This window comes from Physeter macrocephalus, chromosome 3, assembly GCF_002837175.3.
Source record: "Physeter macrocephalus isolate SW-GA chromosome 3, ASM283717v5, whole genome shotgun sequence".
Taxonomy (NCBI): domain Eukaryota; kingdom Metazoa; phylum Chordata; class Mammalia; order Artiodactyla; family Physeteridae; genus Physeter; species Physeter macrocephalus.
Window position 1 is genome coordinate 27081729 of NC_041216.1, and position 24052 is coordinate 27105780.

The following is a 24052-nucleotide window of genomic DNA, read 5'->3' on the forward strand; positions in this document are numbered from 1 at the left end:
AACAGAAAGCTCCGTAAAATCAGCAGCCGTGAAGCCAGGGCAATGGTAGGTGTGGGAAGCAGCCTAACGCCCCCAAGACGTCCACATCCTCAAGTCTGGACCTGTGAGTGTGCTAGTATGCTAGGTTACACGGTAAAGGGGAATTAAGGCTGCTAGTCAGCCGACAGTCAGCCGACCTTCATGTAAGGGGAGTATCCTGGAGACCCCGGACAAGCCCCGTGTCATCGCGAGGATCCTTAAAAGCGGAAGAGCGAGGAGGTGAGGAGAGCAGAGACGGAGAGAGGGTCAGAGAGGTGCTGCATTGCTGCCTCTTAAGACAGAGGAAGGGGCCGCGAGCCAAGGAGTGCGGTGCCCCCAGCAGCTGGAAAAGGCAAGGAAACGGATTCTCCCCAGAGCCTCCAGGGGGAACCAGCCCTGCTGACACCTTGATTTTATTAGCCCAGGGAGACCTGTGCCACACGTCTGACCCACAGACTGTATGACAACAGACGTGTGTACTTTCAGCCACTGCATTTGTGGTGATCACTCACAGAGGCAACAGGACACCACTGCGGTAGGGATACGCACGTGGAGATAGGGGTCACCCAAGATTCCCTAAGCTCGGAGGAGCCTGGGGTCACTTTCTGCTGGCATGGGCAGAGGACCAAGCAAAGGGGAGCCTGGACAAGCCCGAGGGCCAGGGCCGTCCCTCCGGGGTCAGAGGACAAACCAACCTCCTTGAAAAGGCAGAATCTGACCCTTGTCCTAAGGGTACCCCGCATCCGCCCCAGTTGAGCAGCAGCTGTCTGTAAAGATGACACTGGCCTCCCAGGTAGCTAATTAGACATTACAACAAGAGGACACACTCGCCCCTGCAAGAGGGCTGAATAATTCACAGCGGACTTATCTGAATGAAACAGCAGAAGGCAAGGAGCCGAACTGGGTCAGGCCGGCCCAGCCCGCTCAAGCAATTCAGCTATTAGGTCATTTTAAAGCAAAAGGATGAGCTGTTGAAGGGATTAATTATTGGCCTCTCAACTCTCCTGAAGCACAGTGGCTAAAAGTCATAGCAAATCGATGTCTATTAAACTGCCTCTGAATATTCCAGCCCTTCAGGAAAAGAAACTTTAAGAAAAGCAGGGGTGCTGGGGGGAGCTGAAAATTCTCAGGGGTCGGGATAAAGGGTTACCCGGCCCGAAAACGTGCTCTGCTCCTTGTTAACAGAATGCCCCAGCGGCCCCCGGAAGCAATGAACGGGTGGTATCAAGATCTCAGAAGCAAATTAAGCCCACACCTGGAGCCCAGGAACACGACCCAGGAAGGAACAGAATCCATCGCTTGAAAGTCCGATCAACTGAGTGCCCGAGGAACACCTCGGGCTGCCTCGAGCTCGCTTCTGGAATGACCCGTGCCCCCTTTCCAGGCCGCCACAGGCAGGAGAGTCACCGGACCCAAATCTGCCCACCCACCAACGACAAGGCCAGGCCAGGCCAACCCCACTCTGGGCTTCAGACCCCACAGCTCCGCAGCAGGTGGCCCCGCTGAATCAGCCCATCTGGAGTTGGGCTGCTGAAGGAGGAAGGGCTGCGCTGCAGAGAGAGAGAGCCGGGCCAGCCGGGATTCACAAACACTAAGCTGTCAGCTTTCTCACTCCGGCCAACAGGAGCCCGGCCCACCTGCCCCTTTTCACTGTAACATCGTGGTTGGTGGTCTGAGCTGCCATAACCACAGAAGGTCCCTTTAGAGGTCACTCAGAGATGGCAAATGGGTGTCAACGCGACTAGGGGTGGCCACCGGAAACGAGCGCTGTTTAGGAAGGCTTCTGAGGCTGAACCCAGCTCTCAGGGAAGTGGTGGCACGACCCTCGACGCCTGCCCGGAGCACGGATGGATCACGCATACTTGCCGTCCTGGAATCCAACTCAGTCATTTTACGGAGAAGGAAGCTGAGTCCCGGAGAGGAAAAGTGCTCTGGTACGGTCACACAGAAAGCGAGTGAGAATGCCATGATTAGCTCCCCAGGTACACCTGGCCCTTCTCATCAGGCTCGTGTCGTCCGTCATTGTGGTAGGCAGCACCTAAGTTAGCCCCCAGTGACCCCCACCTCCTGGAATCCACGCCCTCGTGGGATCCCCTGCCCTGGGTGTGAGCTGGAGCCAGTAGCTCACTTCTTAGAAACAGATTTCAGCAAAAGCAACAGGATGTGACCTGTGGGGTCGGATTCCAGAGACTCCCATGCTCTCTCGCCAACTTGCTCTGATGAAGCAAGCTGCCACGCTGGAGAGGCCCAGGGGGCAAGGAGCCCAGGTTACCTCCGGCCAACAGCCAGGAGGAACCAAATCCTCCAGCAACCACGCGCGCGAGCTTGGAAGTGGATCCCGCCTCACTCCAGTCTCCAGATGGGTCTGCGGCCCCGGCTGACGCCTCGGCTGTGGCCCTGTGACAGACCCTGAGGCAGAGGCATCCAGCTAAGCTGCCCTGGATTCCTGACCCACAGAAACAGTGAAATAATAAATAGTTGTTATTTTAAATCACTCAATTTCTAGGTAAACTGTGATACAGCAATAGATAACACAGTGATCAATAAATTCTTTTTGCATGCCTACATAAATGAGTTTGGGGCTCTGAGCTTGGCCTGTGCTCAGACATCCACCTCCTATTTAAAATGCTCCCCTCTGCTGAGTGTTGTGATGTGAGCTCCCATAGTTCTCTCTCCTCCTTCCTCTCTGGAATGTGCTTATCCCAAGGATCATTTTTGGTAGTTGAGAACGACATGAGACTTCAGGCCACCATCCTGCACAACCACAGAAATGGAAGTGGCGGGGAACGTTGGCTGTGCGTGTACAGAGTCCGGGGGCCGTCTGGGCCACCTGAATGGGCTCCGGTGAGAGAGCCATAATAAATATACCAACGACACCACGCCACAGGTGCTCAACACACCCCACTCACAACAACACGAGTGTCCCCATTATAATCCCCATTATACAGATGAGGAAACTGAGGCTGCCACTAAGTGGAGGAACTGGGATTCAAATCCAGTCTGGACCATGACCACCACCGGCTCCAGCATGAAATCTCTTAATTGACCCCAGGTTTCTCAGGCTCAGCACTATTGACATTTAGGGCTAGATCATTCTTTCACGTGAGGGGCTGTCCTGTGCATCGTAGGGTGTTCACCAGCATCAATGACACCTCTGCCCGCTGGATACCAGTAGCAAGCCTCCTCTCACTATGACCACCAGAAACGTCTCCAGGCAAAGTGGGGAGGGGTGTGCCAGAATCGCCCCCTTTGAGAACCACTGCTCTCAAGTACGGGGAAAAGTCGGCGTGATCTCCATGACCCATCAGGGTGCCCTTGTAAATGGTTCTGCTCACAATCCCGCGAGCTTTACCAGTCACAGGAACAGAGGCGTGCCACTCAGACAGACGTGGGCTTGACCCCCCCTTGGGGAGGTCCTCTAACCTCCCCGTGCGCGCCCGGACACGTGATCAAAGGGGGCGTGTCTGTGCCCGCGAGGGCAGCTCTTCAGCGTCAGGAGCAGCTTTGCCTCCTCGTCCAGGCTCTGCCAGGCTCTGCACCCTGGGCACAAATGAAGACATCCCAGGGGCCTCCCTCCCTCCCGGGAGGCTTCAAGCACCCTATGGCCTCTAGAGCCTTATAATCATTTATGCCAAAGCCACCAGTTAACAGTTCTCTGTGACATCGGGACAGGAAAAGTCCAAGTGTCGTCTCTTCCGTCCCCCATCAGGCTGCACCATCCCCCCACCGAAGTTCACGGTTTTCTGACTGAAATTCACCCTTGCAAATGTTGCTGTGCTGTTTTGCCCAGTGAAATCAATCAAATCCAATTGATCTTGGCCCCGTTTTCCGTTCTTCCTACACCTCTGTGTGTGTGCGAGGGAGTACACGCACGTACACACACGCACGCATGCACACGCACACACGCACACGCGCACACACGCACACGTACACACGCACACGCACACGCACACGCACCCCGGGCTCTGCCACGCGCTGTCTGGGAATTACTCTCTAGTTATCTCAGATACGTGTGGCTTGTCTCTGCAGTTGGATTAGGGTCCATGGTTTCCACCACCTTTGTAACCGCACGGTGCCTAGTACCGCCCATGCACCCAGCGGGTGCTCAGGAGGGGCTCATCGAATGACGCGACGCATCGCGGAACTGCATTGCGTCGCCGCCTCCCCTGGCCCCAGCTGCCGTCCTGTATCCGTGACGGGACAGGCTGTCCCTGGCGGTTTCCACACCACCTCCCCTGAGGCAGCCCTTCAACCTGCATGTTACCGGTAGGATCTCACCCTCCGAGTTAACAAGACCGCCACCCCAAACCAGATGGAGCCCTGGTGGGTCCCTGAGTCACAACCAGAAAGTGGAGATATTAAGCCAGCTGCCTGTTGGAAGCCCCTTTCCAAGCCAACTAGAGATAATTTTAGGAGGGTGGGTTCACGAGATACAGTATCAAATGCTCTCCTCTGAAAGGAAGGCTTTTACCATAGGACCAACTTCTTCAGAGCAAGAATTTCACTGGAAAATTATAATGAACGCTTGGCAGTGCAGAGAAAACTGTTCTGCGGGTTATAAATACTCCCAAATGTCCCACTACTCCGGGTGGTTAAAAAAATTATTTTAAAGCACTAGATACTGAGGTTGGAAAAAAAAACACTCAAATGTGAGTCGGAAAGACCCGGGCCCTAGTCCCAACTTCCAGGGCTAATTAGCTGGGTGACCTTGGGCTGTTCACATAATCTCTGAGACTCAGTTTCCTTGAGCTGAGGGAAGTGGCCAGATGGCTGGACAGGAGGGAGAGGGCTTCATTTAATACATGGCGCCCTCTCTCTCCTTCTCTCTCGCTCTCTCTCTCCTTCTCTCTCGCGCTCTCTCTCTCTTTCTCTCTGCCTCAGCATCCCACTGAGCTTCGCCCACTTTGCAGGGCTCTTATGAGGATTAAGATCCCAGGTTTGAACGGGCTTCGCAAGTTATCAACAGCCCATGAGGTACTCAGAACTCTTCAGTACCAGTGCGTGGGTCCACGCTCTAAGCAGTTTTACAAATTAACATAACATAAAAGAAATCAGATAGCTAAAAAATGCAAATACAAATTGAAGCTGTAGTTAACCCTTGGCTGTGAGTATTTATAGATAGGAAATCAAGCACCTCCTAAAACTCCATGGGAAAACCCAAAGTTATGCTAAAATCGACTTTGAAGCACGTGCGTATTAGCATTCTTTCACCAGGAATGTATAGCCTCATCACATCCGGTTTGGGTTAGTATTAGATCCTGAACAAGCAGCAAACAGCTCAAAGGCACAGCCGGACACTCCCTGGAAAGGATCCCAGACCTGCCCTCCGGGCCCACCCACTTCACCACGCTCGTCTCAGTGCCCGTCGGGAACTGGAAACATCGTAGGAGAAATCCCCAGCAGACTTGTGGAATTTTCCTGAACTAATGGCAGTGCTACTTCTGCGAATTCAGACATTTATCCAGATGATGAAGCCCTAACTCTCTGGCAGGGGGTAAACTCACAAAGCAATGACCTTAACTGAGCAAATTAATTCTAAAGCACAATTGTTTTCAATCTTCATTTAAAATCAGCCTTCGTTAATCTAGATTTAATGACATAAGAAATGGAAATTCCCTTAATAAAATAAGTTATGAATATTTATCGTCCCATTTTACCTGAAAATTGAATAATCCATCAATTAACTTTACTATTAATTATTTAATGCAAAATTAATAAACTGCAAAACTCTGACATATCCTTGCAGACCCTCGGCACTGGATAAGGAAATTAAACACCAGAGAAATGTAACTACGGATAATTCCAGACACACGCCAACGGGATATATGGGGTTAAAGGTGGAATTTTTCTCCAAGAGGCAGAACCAAACTACTCACTCATGAAGTGGTAAGAGAGATTTTTTTTTTTTTTCTCACCTTGGAATTCTGTACCACAGCCGGAAAAGAACTCAGAGTTTGGCAATTATTGCAAGAGAATATTTCCCCCGTGCATTCTCCTGTCATCCATCACCACCAATGCGGTCAATATTTATTTTTCACACATACGTAGATGGGCTGTGGCATGAAGCCATCCCAGCCAGCAGATCCCCTCGCCCTGGAGGTCCCTTCCTCCCCCGAAGCCTCAGTCAGAACGCCGGTGTGAGGAGGATGGTTTGAGCCCACATAGGTGGGAGAACTGTGAGGGTGGGGGGTGACGTCAGCCAAGTGCTGGGCAGCTGACATCTAGGAGGAACCAAAGCTCTGAACTTTGAGCCGCTGAGCACCCAATTCACCAGGGAGCCTGGTTCACTGAGACTTCTGACTCCCCAAAGTAAAAGGTCTGTCCTGCAGTAACAGGACGCGGGTACCTTCTGACAGATGGAGCCTCGGTCTTCCCATCACTAAAGTGGGTATCTGCAGAGGCCACTGTGGGCGCCCTCCTGCTTCTCTGTCCTTCCATTCTTGTCCTTCCAGTCTTTCTCCAGCTCCAGGGCCACCAGGACGAGGCTGTCATCAACATGAGCTCATTTAACTGCCCCGCTCAAAACCCACCAGTGTGGGTCCGCGCTGTCCAGCATTGTCCCCAAACCCTTAGCTTGGTCTCCACGGCTCTCCCTCACCTCACCTCCACCCGTGTCTCTCCACCTTCACTGCCTGGGCTGCGAGGACTTCCTGGCCGCTCCCACCCTCTCCTGACGCCTTCCTGCCCGGATCTGCACAGGCTCCTCCAGCACAGCCAGGGAATAACGTGCTTTCCTTCCTCCCAGCCCATCCCACCCCGCAACACACACACATACACGCACATACACGTGCTCGTCCTTCAAGTCTCTGTCCAAAGCTCAGCCCCTCAGCAAGGCAGCCTGACGGTCCCTTCCACCCTCCCAGCCCGTCCGCTGGAGGACCAGCCTCTCAGCGCACTTGGCCCTTGCATCCCTTGTCAGCATCACCATTATCGTAAACTATCTGTCTGGTTCACTACTCCATCCCCAAAGCCCAGCACGGCGCCTGGCACACTGCGAGCAACGTCCACTGAATAAACAGAACGGAGCAGACCAACGATACAAGAGGTGACAATTCGATTCGGGAGTAAAAGGCTCACGCCCAACCCCACGGGAGAAGATGACGCGCCTTCGCCAGAGTGCCGTCAACCCCCAGATCTAGGGGCAGCACCTCCCGAAGTTGGTGGACCGAATTAATTATTGTGGGCCCGTGACACTGAGGCAGGAGCACCGAGGGTTTGTGTGTGTGTGAATATGTGTGGAAACGGCACATTTCCCGGGGCAGGCCGTGCTCCATGGGGGAGGCGAGCAGGTCTCCTCTGCTCTTGTTCCTCCATCGTTGCACGTTTTGTGCTTTCCCTAATTTCATCACCTTCCTCTACAACTTTCCCCTTAAGCCTGGCAGTGCTCTGATCTCCCTGACATTTCAGCCTAAGGGCCAGCTGCCCTTTTATGCACAAATCCAATTCCACCCCAGTCAAAAAGTTCCCGTTCCTAAAGAATTCTCAAAAAAAAACCACATCTGGTCCCATATGCCTACTGACCTCATTAGGGCATCATGAGAATCACAAAGCAGCCAGTCCGGAAGCACCTTGGCCAGCCCCCTGCCCTCAGCATAGCCAGGACCCTCTCCCCGGCACGCAGCTGCCCCAGGTCTAGACTCAGGCCCCCCTCCGGCCTCCCCAGAATCACCTCAAACTAAACGGCTCAAATGGCCTTAAGTTCCCTACCAGATAAGATCAGGGCTGCCAGGACAGGAGAATTTCTCTCTTCTACGAGAAATTTTCCTTTACCCAAAATGTTCCAACGTTCCATCTTATTATTTTATTATTTATCTTATTATCCATCTTATTTCCATCTTTTCATTGAATGAAAAGAAGGAAATTTCTCCCAGACATTTTTTTTCTTACAAAACAGGTATGAAATGTACAGTGTGGGGAATATAGTCAATAATTAGTTAATATCTTTGTATGGTGACATGTAGTACTTTACTAGACTTACTGTGGTGACCAGTTCAAAATATATAGAAATATTGAATCACAATGGTGTATAACAGGAACTAACCCGGTGTTGTAGGTTGATGTTACTTCAAAAACAAAGAAACTCATAGAAAACAAGATCAAATTTGTGGTTACCAGAGGTGGGGGGAGGTGGGGGGGCGGGGGAATTGGAGGAAGGTGGTCAAAAGGTACAAGCGTCCAGTTACAAGGTAAATAAGTACTAGGGGTGTGATGTACACCGTGATCAATACAGTTAGCACTGCTCTGTGTTACATACGCAAATTAAGGGAGTAAATCCTGATTTATCATCACAAGAAAAAAAGTTTTTTCCATTTCTTTAATTTTGTATCTATTTGAGATGAAGGACGGTCACTAAAGTCGCTGTGATAATCACTTCATGATGTATATGTAACTCACATCAGCACGCTGCACACCTTAAACTCATACAGTGCTGTGTGTCAGTTACATCTCAATAAAACTGGAAGAAAATAAAGAAAAGAATGACTGAAGTGGCAAAGTATGTGTTGTGTGTGCACGTGTGTGTATGTGTGTCGGCTGTTGTGTATTCGTATATGTTGTGTACTTATGTATATGTGTATAAGTGTGCACGTGTATATTGTGTATTTCTGAATGTATACATGAGTGTTGTGTGCACATATGTATACACGTGCTTACATGTGTGTTATGTTGTATATTATGTGTCCGTGCATGTCCGTGCATGTGTGTGTCTAGATGTGTGCATGTGTGTGTTGTGCGTAAGTATGTGTACCGGCACTTCTGTGTATGTGTGTGTCTGTGCACATGGGTGTATTGTGCACTTGTACATGTGTGTATGTATATAAACACACACCATACAAAGCAAACACTTGTGTGGAAAGTGAGATATAGGGTAGAGTTGGAGAACCAGGAGAGATTTTCTTCCTTTGTTTTTGGCTTCTTTTGAATTTTTTTAAAGCCCCATAATAAAAGACTAGAAAATCTAAGAATAGCAAAGATAATACTACCTCGTAGCCAGACTGAGAACAGTGGAAGAATCTCCAGCCCAGAATATCCAGCTGATTTGAGAATTACTCATTACACGGAAGATGATGAATTGCAGAAAGAGGTCCATTCCGAGAACACGCCTTCCAACCTTGTGACACCCCCAAGCACACGAGCAGCCCCCTCTCCGCGCAGCCAACATCGACTTATTAGATCAGAATTGATCCAGAGGAAATACCTCAGATACGAGTCTGCACCAATTACAGAGATAGCAGACAACCCTAATTCTCCAAATTCAGGAAAGGGGGGTGAAGATGCTAGAATAGACGGGTCAGCAGCAGAAAGAAAACGAGATTACAGTTGATGGACTCCCGACAGGGTAGGTAAACGCCTATCCATTTGTGCGAGCACAATGCCAGTGCTGTTTCATTCTCAGAAACAGTCTTTACTGCCAGGTGTCCTGCTTAGAGATGCTGGCAGGTGTCCCCTGGGTGAGCAGCCTCCAGGCAGAGTGCCCTGCACCCCAACTTGCATCGCAGGTGTCCTGATGAGAAGCACCCTGCCCGGAGACTTGGACCATCACGGAAGACACCTTCATAGGCAAGTAGAGACAAAGGTATCAAGGTGCCATTGTCAGGGGACTTGCATGGCATACTGGCTGGTCCTGGCCACACCAGAAGAGGTCACACCCCTTGTGCCCACAGCAGGAAAGGCTCTGAGCCGGGGGTGCTGCATTAAAGAGGGTGTGATGTCACTGGAGCTGCTGGCCTTTGGGGCCACCTCCCTGCACCCAAGAAGCCTGCACGTCTCAGCCACAGGGTTTCCTGGGCCCTAAGCAGCTGTGCATTTCGAAAGCTCAAAACTGCATTGTGAGGCATTTCTTTCTGCAGACTTAAAAGGAGAGAAAGAGAAAAAAGCAAGACACTGAAAGAGCAAGTAAGACCGAGAGCGAGCCTAAGAAGAGGAGAGAGGAAGAGAAAACAGGGGAGCAGGTCCCAGTCAGAAGGGCTGGGCAGGGGCCAGCGAGCACCACCCTCAAGGGACACGGTCCCTGGACACGAAGGACCGGACATCGCGTCTCCGATCTAATGACAGCAGCGGGGTGATCACGGGTATAAACCCACAAGGACAGAGCAAAGGGGAACGGAGACAGGAGGGGGTCAAGGGTGTCAACACATTCTAGAGGGATGGACGGCAGGCGCAGGGCCGGTAACCGACTCGGCAGAATAGAAGCAGCAAAAACCCAAGTGCCCTCGAGGGGGCACCGGGATAAACAAGCCAATTCGCCTGCAGAGCCCCGGAAAGACCCGTGGACTGGAAGCATCAGGTGCCAGAGAAGCAGAGACTCGGAAAGGGTGAGAGGGAGGGAGGGAGAGGCTGCAGACCTGTGCAGGGAACAGTCAGACCCTCTCAGGGCCCTACACACCCCACCCGGTCTCTGCCCCCACTGGAGACGGGTTTCTTCTCGCAGAAAGGGACCCTGAAAGACCCCAAACTTGGAGACAGCAGAGGAGAGGCAGGAAACACGGATGTAAACCAGGAGAATTCATTAATTAATGGTGAAATTTCAAACCCCCTCCCTGCCTGCTTCCCAGACCACTAGCCGCCAAGCCCAAACCACCAGGCAGCACACTGACAGATCCTTCTCCGGAGAACCCCGAATGGTATCTCCAGACGTCGGTATCTGGAGATGCAGACTCTCAGAATCCCCCCCACTGGAAGCTGGCTACCTCCATTGCCGAGCCCTCTTCCCAGATACGGGAAGCAGAGGAGATGGCAGAGTGAGAGAACAGATCCTCCTCTAGCACACAGGGAAGTCAGAAGATAACATCTAAAACTGACAAATCAAGATGCAGCAGAATAAGCATATTGAAAAGTCGGGAGGTAACATCAGAACTAAAAGAACTGACAGTGGTCACTCCTGGCAGATGGGACTGAGCTGTAGGGCAGAGGGCTGCTGTTTCTTCTTACAAGACTTTTAGGACCATTTGCCTGATTAAACTACGTGCGTGGACATTTTTGATAAAAATAAAGAGGGTAAAAGAAAGTGGAGGTTGGAGCCTGAAGCTGGCAGCTGCCTAAACCAGTGAGATACTAGACACAAAAACGCCCTCTCCCCTCTCTTGGCTCCCTCCCAGGAAAGAGGCCCTAGACTTGCACTCCTGGCTCCAGGAAGTGGGAAGGGAGGTGATGAGAGCTGGCACGATAGCAGAGGACACACAAACCCCGTGAGTGTGGCAAATGCCCCGCACCCACCCGCAAAAAGGGTGGCCACTTAAGGCTGTGCAGCTGGAAACCTGAAGCCAGCCCGGGTCTGCTCCCAGGGGCACCAAGGACCAGGGTTCTGGGCAGCCAGTGCCCCCGCCTTGGCCCCCTTCCTGGGCACCGAGGGGAATCGGTGGCCTCCACCGTCTCCTCCCACTTCGACGTTCTGCATTCTGTGATTCTGGAAAATGCACTGGAATCTGGGGCAGACCCACTTTGATATGGAGGCTGGGGATTTCCCCACCACCATCGAGACACCAGACACTTCATCAGGATCCAGGTCACAGCTCATTCCCCGCCTCATCCAGAAATGCATCCAAACTACAGGAGCCCCAAGGCACTTGCCTTCCGGGGGGCCCAGGGCAGCTGGGGCTCCTCGTGAGTCCTGAGCCAGCGGCCGCCACCCGCTGCTACTTTTGCTGTTTGGTTAATGATAATAGTTTGGACTTCATCAAGAATTTGCTCAATGCGTTAGGAACTGCTGGAATGGATGTAACATGACACATCGTTGTATTAATTTGATAGCAGGTTCCCCAATTCAGCAGAATGCAGAGGTCACCATATTGAAATCATTGCCAACCTAGTTTATTTCTTCTTTTGCAGTTCCGAAGGACAGAGTCCCTGAAAGGATCTAGGTATAAAGCTGCCCTCCCAAACTGTCCACCGATAGCACCCGCCACAGACACACACACGCACGCGCCCGCGCCCGCGCACACGCACATGCACACACGCACAGGACCAATCCCCAACCCCCGGCTCTGCCTGGCCGGACACAGCTACAGAGGCAGTCGTGGGAATCTTTTTCTTTTAATTGTTGTAAAATACATATAACATAAAATTTTCTGTTTTTAAGTGTACTGTTCACTGGCATTAAGTACACTCGCATTGTTGTGCAGCCCTCACCACCACCCATCTTCAGAACTTTTTCGTCATCCCGAACTGAAACTCTGTCCCATCAAACCCTAACTCCCCACCCCTCCCCCAGCCCCCGGCCCCCACCATTCCACTCTGTGCCTCCACGAATCTGACTGCTCTCAGCACCTCACATAAACGGGATCACCCAGTACTCACCCTCCTGTGGCTGGTTCATTTCACTGAGCGCCATGTCCTCATAGCTCACCCATGTTGTAGCACGTGTCACGACTTCCCTGGTGGCGCACTGGTTAAGAATCCGCCTGCCAGTGCAGGGGACACGGGTTCGAGCCCTGGTCCGGGAAGATCCCACATGCCGTGGAGCAACTAAGCCCGTGCACCACAACTACTGAGCCTGCGCTCTAGAGCCCGCGAGCCACAACTAGTGAAGCCCATGTGCCACAACTACTGAAGCCCGCGCGCCTGGAGCCCGTGCTCCGCAACAAGAGAAGCCACCGCAATGAGAAGCCCGCGCTTCTTTTGTCTTTTTGAAAATAGGTATAGGGACTTCCCTGGTGGCGCAGTGGTTAAGAATCCACCTGCCATTGCAGGGGACACGGGTTCGAGCCCTGGTCCGGGAAGATCCCACATGCCGCGGAGCAACTAAGCCCGTGTGCCACACTACTGAGCCTGCGCTCTAGAGCCCGCGAGCCACAACTACTGAAGCCCGCGCGCCTGGAGCCCGTGCTCCGCAACAAGAGAAGCCACCGCAATGAGAAGCCCGCGCACCGCAACCAAGAGTAGCCCCCGCTCGCCTCAACTAGAGAGAGCCCGCGCGCAGCAACGAAGACCCAACGCAGCCAAAAACATAAAAATAAATTCTCAAAAAATTATAACAAACAATTCCTTTTTAGTTCTGGGAATTTTTTAATCCTCCAGATGGGCTCTCCACATGATTTGTGCAATTCTATTCTGGTCACTCTCCGGGAATAGGGGCTTCCTTAGAAAAGCCCTGCAGCCGCCCCAAGGAGCAGAAGCCCTGGCCAACAGGTGACTCTCGGGTGCCGCTCACAGAGGTGCTGGCCAAAGCAGCCCCACCTGCACAGGGACCCACGTGGGGCCTGATGAGGCTGGCTTTCTGGGGGGAGCGCTCTGCCCGCCCCTGGCGCCGCCGCCTGGCCCCTCTCCGCTGGTCTGCGCAGGTGCGAGTCTGGCGCTCAAGCACGAGCCCGCCCACTGCCGCGCACCCCGTCAAAGCTCCTGCTTCTCTGCGCGCGCGCCCTTCAGAGACAACAGAGAAGGCACGGCCCTGCCCCTGGGGAGCTCGCTGTCCCCGTGAGGAGGTAAGACTTCCACGCTTATGATCACTAAACTGTCAGAAAGCGATGACAAAGAACGTGGGCTGCAGAAGCTGACAGCGAAGAGGGCTCCCCGTGAGTTGGCGTGTTTGGGGGGGCCTCCCGGAAAGAGGTCACATCCGAAGGGTGGGCAGATTGGGTTGGACGTGGGGCATTTGAGGGGAGGTCAGTGGCCTCTGAAGAGCAGTAAGCAGCCCCCTAACTGTAATGGGTACTTTGCAGTGGGGAGTCAAAGAAAAAGATTGAGAAAGGGAGGTTGAGGCAGAATAAGGGCCTTGAACACAACACTGGGCTTCATCTCATAGGAAGTTGCTAAGGTTTTCAAGGAGAACAGCAATGTAACAAAAGGAGCATTTCAGGGAAACCAGCGGGAGGAAAGGAGTCCAGCCTGGAGAGGGGAGTGTCCAGAGCTGTTTCATAACCCAAGCATGATGCAGGTGGCAAGGGCCGAACCTGGGGGGACATAGGAAAGGAAGGATGTGAATTACAGTTTGCAACACTGGCAGAACTGGTGACTAATTCTATTCAGGGGATGAAAGAGAAAGAGGGGCCATGAAGGAGGACAAGGTGTGAGCTTTGGACCCTTTAAGAAGAGGTTCTGAGAACAAGGGAAATCAGAGAACGGAAACAGAGCGGAAGTGAGGGCAGGAGGGAGAGGAAAGATGATGAGTTTGAGATAATAACATGACATCCAGGTGCCCAGGAGAGAGGGTCAGACTTGGGGAAGGTCCACAGAAAGTTAACAGTCAAACCCTGGAGTTCTTGGAGTCCTGGGAGGGAGAACTTTGGAGGAAAGAACGGAAGACCCAAGACTTGTTCCTACCACTGGGGTGGGAAAGGTCCAGGGCGGAAGAAGCGATGGACCTACAGGGTCCCGAGAGCCGGGAGAGCGAGGGTGGGTCTCTCGCTGAGTCCCTTGGGTCTTCTTGAAACTCAGGTCTCACTTTTCTTCTCCTTTCCTTCCAGACTCCTCCCTCTACTTGGCTGTTTTACTGCTTATTGACCAAGAAGCATTTAGTGTTCATTATAGGCAAATTCTATTATTAGACCTTTAGTGTTTCAGTGTTAAGATGTTATCTATATAAATCTAATTAATTAATTAGATAATTAATAACATTTTCCAGCCTCCTTCTAACCGATACACACAGGATTCCTGGGAAGGAAATGTTTTCGATTCCATTTTGAGCTTTGCGTGTCCCCGGCTTCCAAGGAAGTTTGCATGTTTCCCAGGGGAGGAGAAATAAATTGTTGGGATTGCTAAGTTTTGCAGCCCGCCTGCCTGTGCTCTGCTGGGCTCTGCTCTCCACCCTATGGGGAAGTGTGTGCTTCTCTACACTGCCTGCAACTCCGGGCTAGATCCATCTCCAGAGGCCAGCACAGGAACCCACAGCCAAGCTCGCCAGCAAAGGGAGGCTGGGTCTCCCGGGCGGTTCAGCATTCATGGAGATGCGAGGTGGGAAAGAATAGTGGAACAATTTGCGGGGCCACCTTCAAATCCCACACCAGCAGAGGGTTAGCATCAAAGCTAAGTTTGTGGGCTTTGCAGTAAGATAATCCTGGGTTCAAATTCCAGGTCTAACATTCGCTGTGCAATCTTGGACAGATAATACACCCTCTCTCCATCTCACTGCCTGGCAGAGATGTTGAAAGGACTTAAAAGCCCACAGAAGTACCCCAGAGCACAGTCCAAGGGCAATCTATACAAGACAAAAATAGAGTCAACCCAGGTCTCTCCCTTCAAACCCTGACTCACTCTCTCATTCATTTCACAGCTATTCATGGAGCACCCACCGTGTGTCCAGCAGCGCCGCAGGCATTGGGGAGATCCCTTGAACAAGCTAGACCGAAAGTCCCTCTCCTTGTGGTACTTTTACTTTGGGGGAGAGGAGGTTAGATAATGAATAAGTGAATTAAACAGATAAATAGGGGAACTACACAGTGTGGCAGACGGTGATAAGCGCACTAGAGAAACAGAGAACAGGGAAAGAGGAAAGGGATTCTGGCTGGATGGGAGGGGTGCGATTCTAAATTGTGGCTTCAGGGAGGGCCTCACAGAGAAAGTGACAAAGAATCAAGGCCAGAAGGAGGAGCTGGAAGAACGTACAAGACGGAGGGCGGAAGCTCTTGATTCCAAGATTCTAAATCCACCTGGTGGGGTGGGGAGTGTGGAGTCCCCTGGGGTCTCCCAGCGGTATTACTATAGTGCTGGGCACATAGCAAGTGCCAAATAAAGACGTACGTCCTGAAGGGTGATTTTTCAAGCTGCCATTTCCAGAAGGTCCCAGTTGCTGATAATACAATATGGGCTGTTTCAACAATCTGCATTCAGCCCTGTCGTGGCGCCACTGCCGCCCCCGGGACCCCCAACCCTGGGAGCCTCCTTGTAGCACACTTCATTATTACACAGGTGAGCGGGGCTCCCAGGACCTTCCCTGTAATTAGGGCAGGATCTGAGCAAGGGCTCTATTTATAACCCCCAGCCATCAGCAAGCCACGGAGACAAGGAGTGGGTCCCCCTCTGCAGCTCCTATACTAACATCTATATGTGAGCGGAATACAACAATTAATTTAATAGGGATTCCTCCACACAAACAATGTATCATTTTGTTAGGAAACTCTATAAATGTCAGTGGTGCAATTCATTTTTATTAATTTTCTAAAATGAAATTAGCAGCGGCAGCAAACAGAAGTTGTATCGCCTCCTCATTCAACAGAGTTTTGGTGTCATTAATTCCTTAATACCAGGAGGCCGGTTTGCGAGAACTCAGCAGTTCACTGCGTCAATTAATTTCAATACTAGAGAAGGCGGGGTGGGGAGATCCAAACTCAACTCAACAACTACTTTAAGAAGATTCTTGAACAATCACAGCAACTTTTCCCCCTCCTGGGACAAGACGCTTTCAAGTGTAAACACGGAATGGATATTATAAGACTAATAGGAAACGTTCTGTCTTCACCCTCTGCCCTTAGGAAAGAAATTCGTCCTTCCAAAGCCTGGAGAGATTGTGGCAGATGCATCTGAAAATCAAAGCCTCCAGGAGGCCTGGGGACAGCCCCTTGCAGACAAGAGGGACGATGACACCCCCGTGCTTGGACATGGACCCTCACAGCATGCAAAGCAAGATCACAAATAGTATCTCATTCAGTCCTCATCGTGACCCAATGAGGACAGAATCAACATTGACCTCTGTTTCATGCGTGAAGAAGAAAAAGTAGAGCTTTGAAAGGGGATGAAATGACTTTCTTAAACTCACAGAACTACTGAGTGACAGGGCCAAGGCCCAAACCCAGATTTGTCAATATCGAAACCCACACTCCTCTGCTGCCGGGGCACCCCTTGTGCCTCGGGATGGGAAGGCTCTCGGCTCTATTTATACGCCCAAAAGTCAAGTGAGTCAGGCATGACCATGAGTGATATTCGCTTCTCAACGGAAACCCCAATTCAGACTGAAACGTGAGGCGCCCCGCCTTGTTGTGCAGTCAGAGGGCGGCTGAAACAGGACACGTGTCTGCATATCTGAAATCAGATGTCTGGCTCGGGACACGTTCCAGAAACTCTCACTCTCTGGCTAAAGAGAAGCTCTTTCCTTCCACTTAGGTTCAGGGAGTGTTTTGCTGAGGAGTGAAGGGAGTGTGGAGAGGCTGGAGGCTGCTCGAAATAAGAACCGCTGTGGAGGGCCAGGAAATGGTGCTGAAGCAGGGATCAGACAGGCTCCCTTCCGTCCAGAGAAGCTAGGGCAGTGGTTCTCAAAGTGAGGTCCCAGGCCAGCTGCACCCCATCACCTGGGAACCTGTTAGAAATAACAGGTGCTCAGGTCCCACACCAGACATACTGAATCAGAAACTGGGGGTGGGGTGCAGCACATTACTTTAACAAGCCCTTCAGCTGATTCTGATTCCTCCTCAAGTTTGGGAACCACTGCCCTGGAAGAAGATGTCCCCAGAAGGAAGGAGAGGTGAGTGTGCCAGGCTTTCCAGGCTTTCCATGGTACAGGACACGGCTGTGCTCACCAAACAGTACATTGCATCACCATTCATTCTCCCTGCCCCCACTCTGACCCCACTGTAGCAAAGAATGTCCTTCTTGGCCTCATTCTTATTGGGCTCAGCCACGGGAATTACTTTGGCTAATGGATTTGTGAGCAGGTGTGACATATGATGCCACATCCAGCATCATATCCAGGGGTTTTCACTGTGCCTGCCTTGGATTGCCTTGGGCTTTTAAGCCTCTGCCATCCCCCATGAGAACCAGATGTCCCAGACAGGGAAGGGATGGGGGCAGGGGGAGGCTTCCTCTCAGCCTAGGTTCTACAGTGAAAAGACACATCTCCAGTGGTCCTGAAGTCAACCCAAAGCCACAGCCAACCCATAGACCCATGAGCAGGAAATAAAAATTTATTGTTATAAGTCACTTAGTTTGGAGATTGTTTCTTACAAGGCATTATCACATCAAAAGCTGACTGATACAAACCATCTGATTTTATAGCAAAGGAAATCACGGCCTCAGAAGGCTGAGGAGTTGAAGACATCCTACAGAGGGGTTCAGGATGAAAGGTAAAAGAATCAGAGTCAACCTCTACCCTCACCTGGGGGATGCAGATCTCAGGTACTAATCGTCCTTTCCTCAATATCCTCTGACCTCCTTCAAAATGGAAAATTCTGTCCTCATCTAATGGATGCTAACCAGTGAAAGCCTAAGCCTCATGAAGAAATATGTTAAAGAATCTTCTAGACTGAGTAAACATCTTTCCTCCGTGGCTCAGAAAGGATGAACAGGTCAAGCTGATGGCCGAGTGGGCAGAGGAGACACCCCCAACCCTTTCCCTGGTCTCCCAGTTAACAAGTGTGTAGAATTTGGTGCTTCTGGACAAAGGGAACAGACTGGGCTTTCTGCCTCTCAAATTCAAACCCACAGTGCAGTTATCCTGTAAGCCGCACTCCAGCTAACACCACTCAGGCTGTTAAACACCTGGCCCCGTCACCGCTGATAGAAAAACTGTGGCAATTGGAAGAGAGTGGCCGGGTATTTCCGAAGCTCTAGAATGTAACATACTAAAAATGAAAAAATGAGAGCTAGGGAGGAAAGAAGAGGCTGCCTTTAAAAATCAACCCTAAATCCCAGTGTCTCCATTCTTCACAAAATAATATCACTTGCACTGACAGAACTCAAGTCAGCTGAATCTTCACCAATTCCCTCTATTCCCAAGTGGTGAGACCAGTTCAGGGTCCATGGCAGTTGGCAGGTTCATGGACATTGACTAAATAATAAACTGCAAACTTAGCCGTGAATTCTGATTTGGGAGATCTTAACACCATCAAGAAAAACTTGACTTTCAGTTTGTAAAACGTGTTGAGATGAAAGTGGACAGGTGAGGTAGTTTCCCTTTTAGAAAGTAAGTTTCTAGAGAACACGGGTGTCAGATGGGCACTTTCCCCAAATAAACTTCCCCTGATGGTCCTGCCTGCCAAACCTTTTCCAAGCACCCGGCTGAAGGATCCAGCGTCAAGCCAGCAGCTTAAAATTTCCAACTTGCATGATAGCAGCTGCCCTGTTTTTAATCCATCCGATTGCAGTCACTACCACCGTCTTAGGCTGATGACCGAGACCTCAACGTCACAAGCTCTCAGGCAGAACACGGCATTTTGAACTTGCCCATGAATTGACTGGCCAAAGCAGGTAATCAATGAAAATCGATCCATTTACTGTACATATTTGAAAAACTGTGAGATCTGGGACATTACCTTGTCTTAGGGGATGTGGTTAGCCATTCTTCGTGTTTCTCAAATGTTATTAAATAAGCTGCAATTTCCTGAAACAGAAGAATAAAAAGATAATAACAACAATTAGCTCACATTGGATCCTGAGAGGTAAGAAAGTTTTTTGCTGTTTCCCAGAAGCTGTCCTCTTTTGTGAGGCCGGAACCCCATCTCCAGTGGAGAAACACTCGACTTGGACTGTGTTTCTATTTTGATTTTTTTAAGACCTTTCCATTCAACCTGCCATACTATAATAATCAAAGCACTGGGTTTCAAAAGATGAGTCAGTGGCAAGGACAAAGATATTTCTCTGTAGGAGGAAAACATCAGACACCATTTCAGCTTCTAAATGTCATTAATTTGAAGGAGGGGAAAAACACATGCCAACAACAGGTCTCCACTCATGCAAGGTCAGAATTGGAACGTTTAGTTGGTCTCCTTCTGAAGCTGGAGTAACCTTTCATCATTGTCACAAGAAATGTTGCCTTCTCTCAGCATGAGCCCCAAGCCCCGAGCCAAATCACACAAAGATTAAAAAGAAAAGAAAAGAAAAGAAAAAGCCATATGACAGAGACAGAGACAGAGAGACAGAAAGAGAGAGAGAGTTAACCTTTCCCACTACTGATAATCTATTAAGGAGTGCTTCAGAACGAAGAGCAATGTCAGCAGAGTTTAAGGCAAAGATAGAAGAAATGTGGGCACCTGAAGGTAAATTAAACATTTATAAACACAACAACGTCACTGCGGATAGAATTACTGATTTATTAACAATTTCCATAAAAAGCCAGTGGGTGACATCCATATAAGTCATTGCTCGGGCTCTGAGGCATGATGTGGCCCATTACTTCCAGCTCCAAACGAATCTGCTAACGTGAAATTGGCTGGGACTGTAAGTTAGATTAAGGTTGGACTAGTACACAGTTCCCTTGATCTTGGTGATGATACAGTGTGGAGCTGCCGCCCTTGACAACCAGAAAAATGTGGAGAACGGGCCTCCCTTCTCAACCTTCTGTGCAGCTGGGGTTCGTGGAGGGCTCCTCGTGATAGAGCAGCCCGGCCACCTAGAGAACTGCAGCCTCCCTCTGCAGTTAGCCTCCTCTGGGCTTGGACATTAGGGAGTGGACACCCGCGACCACAGAGACGCTAAACTTGGCCTTGAAGAAAAAGAAGACACATCACCAAAACCAAGGAAGCGGAGCAGGTCAAAGTAGAAAACACCACCCATGCCACACGGTATGAAGGTCACCGGCCTGGGGTGGGGCGGGGGGCACGGTCAGGGCCTCACATCATCGTGGAAACCAGCCACAACCACGAGCTAGCCAGTGACTGATCACCAGAGCCCAAGCCACCTCAGTCCAGAAGACTGGACCTTTCACCAAGAAGCTGGGAAGCAGAAACCTATGACAAAAACAGAGTTGCCTTGTTGTACAGATTTTTACTGTTGACTGAAACTAAAGAAGCTGATCAACCAGCACATTGTTCCCTCTCATCCCTGAGAGAGAACATATCCTCTTTCCCCTCCTTAGAAGATGTCTTCCCTAAGCTGTCACCATAGATAGGTATCACCTCCCCTGGCTGGCCCTCCTAACTCTTCATGACAGGACGGGTTGCCCATCCTCTGTGTTCCCATGGCACGCAGCACCTTCCCCCAGTGTGTAGGATTTATCACTCTGCATCCTAAGGGCTTGTTTACTTGGAGAGCATCCCCCACTGGGCCATGTACTCCTCAAGGGCAAGGAATATGTCATCACTGATGTATCCCTGGGACCTCACAATGTCCTGAGAAGTGTTTATTAGACAGATGGATGGAGGAGTGGGTGGGTGGGTGGGTGCATGGGGGGAGGGAGGGAGGAAGAGTGGGCATTAGAGAAATAAAATTGCATCTATGAATGTCTGTGTGTGTGTCCTCGGTATGTTGCATGTTTGTACATGTTTATTACTTAAGATACTTGAAGCAAGTGCTTAAAAGCAGCAAAACCCAGCGGCTCCTAGATAAACATTTAACGGTGATTTAATTAACTCTAAGTCACTGTGGGAAGGTGATATAGTATCACAGTTAAGAGCACATGCTTTAGAAACAAACAGACCTGGCTTGGGGTGCTGGCTCTGCCACTTATGCACTGTCTGATCTTGAGAACATCACTTAACCTGTCTAGACCTCAGTTTCCTATGAAACTGAGATAATACCACCTCATGGGTAGTTATAAGGAGTGAAAATTCTTAATACCCTGACTGGCATATAGTTATGCCCCACAATCACCACCATCATGATTATGACTAGAAGGTCTACGTGTTGCAAGCTGGCTCCACAGAGGCCCCGAGGAGGCAGCAGGTACCAAATGGTCCAGCTCAGAATCTTCCAGCGCTGCTGGACTTACATTCATCGATCCCACCTTCCACCCCCTTCCACCCCCATCCACCCCCTATTCCCACAGTGACTGGTATCATCACAGTGACTCTTCAGAGTTAGCTGGAGTCAATCCTTCCCTTTCTCTACTGGTGCCCATTTGGTTGCACAAAGCATTCATTCATTCACCTCAGAGACCTAACTAACATTTTGAATCTCAAGAGAAGAGTAAACAGGACACGCTGAGCATCTTCTTCAAAATAAACATTTGTAACAGTATTGTCATGGAATGCAGTTATCTTGTAAAGAATTATAGGATTGACGTTTTTCTAATACTTTCAGAAAAGGAGTTCAGAATTTATGCAATAATAAACACCAGGTCTTGAAACAATCTGCATATTATAAACTATTCAAGTGTGTAGCTTTCAATCTACAATAATAAGTTTCCCAGAAATTAAATAGGCATGAGCTGATAGTGAAAGGTATGTATGAACATGGATTAGCATGTGTGACAGTCATTAATGAAACTGAACAAGTGAATGACCTTGACAGCAGGCAGTGGCTAGAGTCAGGAAGTGGATAAACTGTGCCACTTCCTAGGTGCATCAGCCCATCTACCTGAATTTCAGGAGCCTTGATATCTGGGGGAATAGTCTATGCCAACTGGAACCCCTGGGATCCATGCCCTTGCCCAGGATCATGCTGAGAGCTAAGTGACCCCTAATGGCCCAGAAGGATGGAGGTACAGGGCACCCCAGACACCTCTAGATTCGTCACAGTGTCCCAAATACCCAGACTCCCAAAGAAGGCCTTCGTGAACATCCCTCAGGCAACAGTCACCCCAACCTGGCCGGGCCCCCTCTACTGCTACCGTCGTGCAAAGAGAAAAACTCCCTGGACTATTTATTGCAATCAGTGTTTACTCTACAAATGTTTATTGAGCACCTACTATGACCAGTCAGAGAATAAGACCACATGAAGCCTGAGAGGGCAGACAGCAGAAGCAAGAAGAACTACAATTGTGCAGCCTGTGGAACGAAACCACATTCACAGAAAGATAGACAAAAGGAAAAGGCAGAGGACTATGTACTATGAAGGAACAAGATAAAAACCCAGAAAAACAACTAAATGAAGTGGAGATATGCAACCTTCCAGAAAAAGAATTCAGAACAATTATAGTGAGGGTGATCCAAGACCTCGGAAAAAGAATGGAGGCAAAGATCAAGAAGATGCAAGAAATGCTTAACAAAGACCTAGAAGAATTAAAGAACAAACAAACAGAGATGAACAATACAATAACTGAAATGAAAAATACACTAGAAGGAATCAATAGCAGAACAACTGAGGCAGAAAAACGGATAAGTGACCTGGAAGACAGAATGGTGCAATTCACTGCTGCGGAACAGAATAAAGAAAAAGGAATGAAAAGAAATGAAGGCAGCCTAAGAGACCTCTGGGACAACATTAAACACACCAACATTCGCATTATAGGGGTCCCAGAAGGAGAAGAGAGAGAGAAAGGACCCGAGAAAATATTTGAAGAGATTATAGTGGAAAACTTCCCTAACATGGGAAAGGAAATAGTCACCCAAGTCCAGGAAGCATAGGGAGACCCAGGCAGGATAAACCAAAGAGAAACACGCCGAGACACATAGTAATCGAACTGACAAAAATTAAAGACAAAGAAAAATTATTAAAAGCAACAAGGGAAAAATGACAAATAACATACAAGGGAACTCCCATAAGGTTAATAGCTGATTTCACAGCAGAAACTCTACAAGCCAAAAGGGAGTGGCACGATATATTTAAAGTGATGAAAGGCAAGAACCTATAACCAAGATTACTCTACCCAGCAAGGATCTCATTCAGATTTGATTGAAAAATCAAAAGCTTTACAGACAAGCAAAAGCTAAGAGAATTCAGCACCACCAAACCAGCTCTACAACAAATGCTAAAGGAATTGCTCTAAGTGTGAAACACAAGAGAAGAAAAGGACCTACAAAAACAAACCCAAAACAATTAAGAAAATGGTAATAGGAACGTACATATCAATAATCACCTTAAGTGTGAATGGATTAAATGCTCCAACCAAAAGACAGAGGTTCGCTGACTGGATACAAAAACAAGACCCATCTATACGCTGTCTACAAGAAACCCACTTCAGACCTAGGGACACATACAGACTGAAAGTGAGGGGATTGAAAAAGATATTCCATGCAAATGGAAATCAAAAGAAAGCTGGAGTAGCAATACTCATAACAGATAAAATAGACTTTAAAATAAAGAATGTTACAAGAGACAAGGAAGGATACTACATAATGATCAAGGAATCAATCCAAGAAAAAAATATAACAATTATAAATATACCTAAAGACTAAATGTAAGGCCAGACACTATAAAACTCTTAGAGGACAACATAGGCAGAATACTCTATGACATAAATCACAGCAAGATCCTTTTTGACCCTCCTAGAGAAATGGAAATAAAAACAAAAATA

General features: G+C 49.5%; 1 protein-coding gene across 2 annotated transcripts in view; it reads right to left on the reverse strand.

The window, feature by feature from the left end:
- The window catches only part of CAMTA1 (calmodulin binding transcription activator 1), a 913233-nt gene that overhangs the window by 601132 nt on the left and 288049 nt on the right, over positions 1-24052 (reverse strand). For both annotated transcript variants that reach the window (XM_055083802.1, XM_028487894.2), the window contains one exon: positions 19194-19261. In XM_055083802.1, the coding sequence (XP_054939777.1) occupies positions 19194-19261 (68 nt within the window). The remainder of the gene's footprint in view (positions 1-19193; positions 19262-24052) is intronic.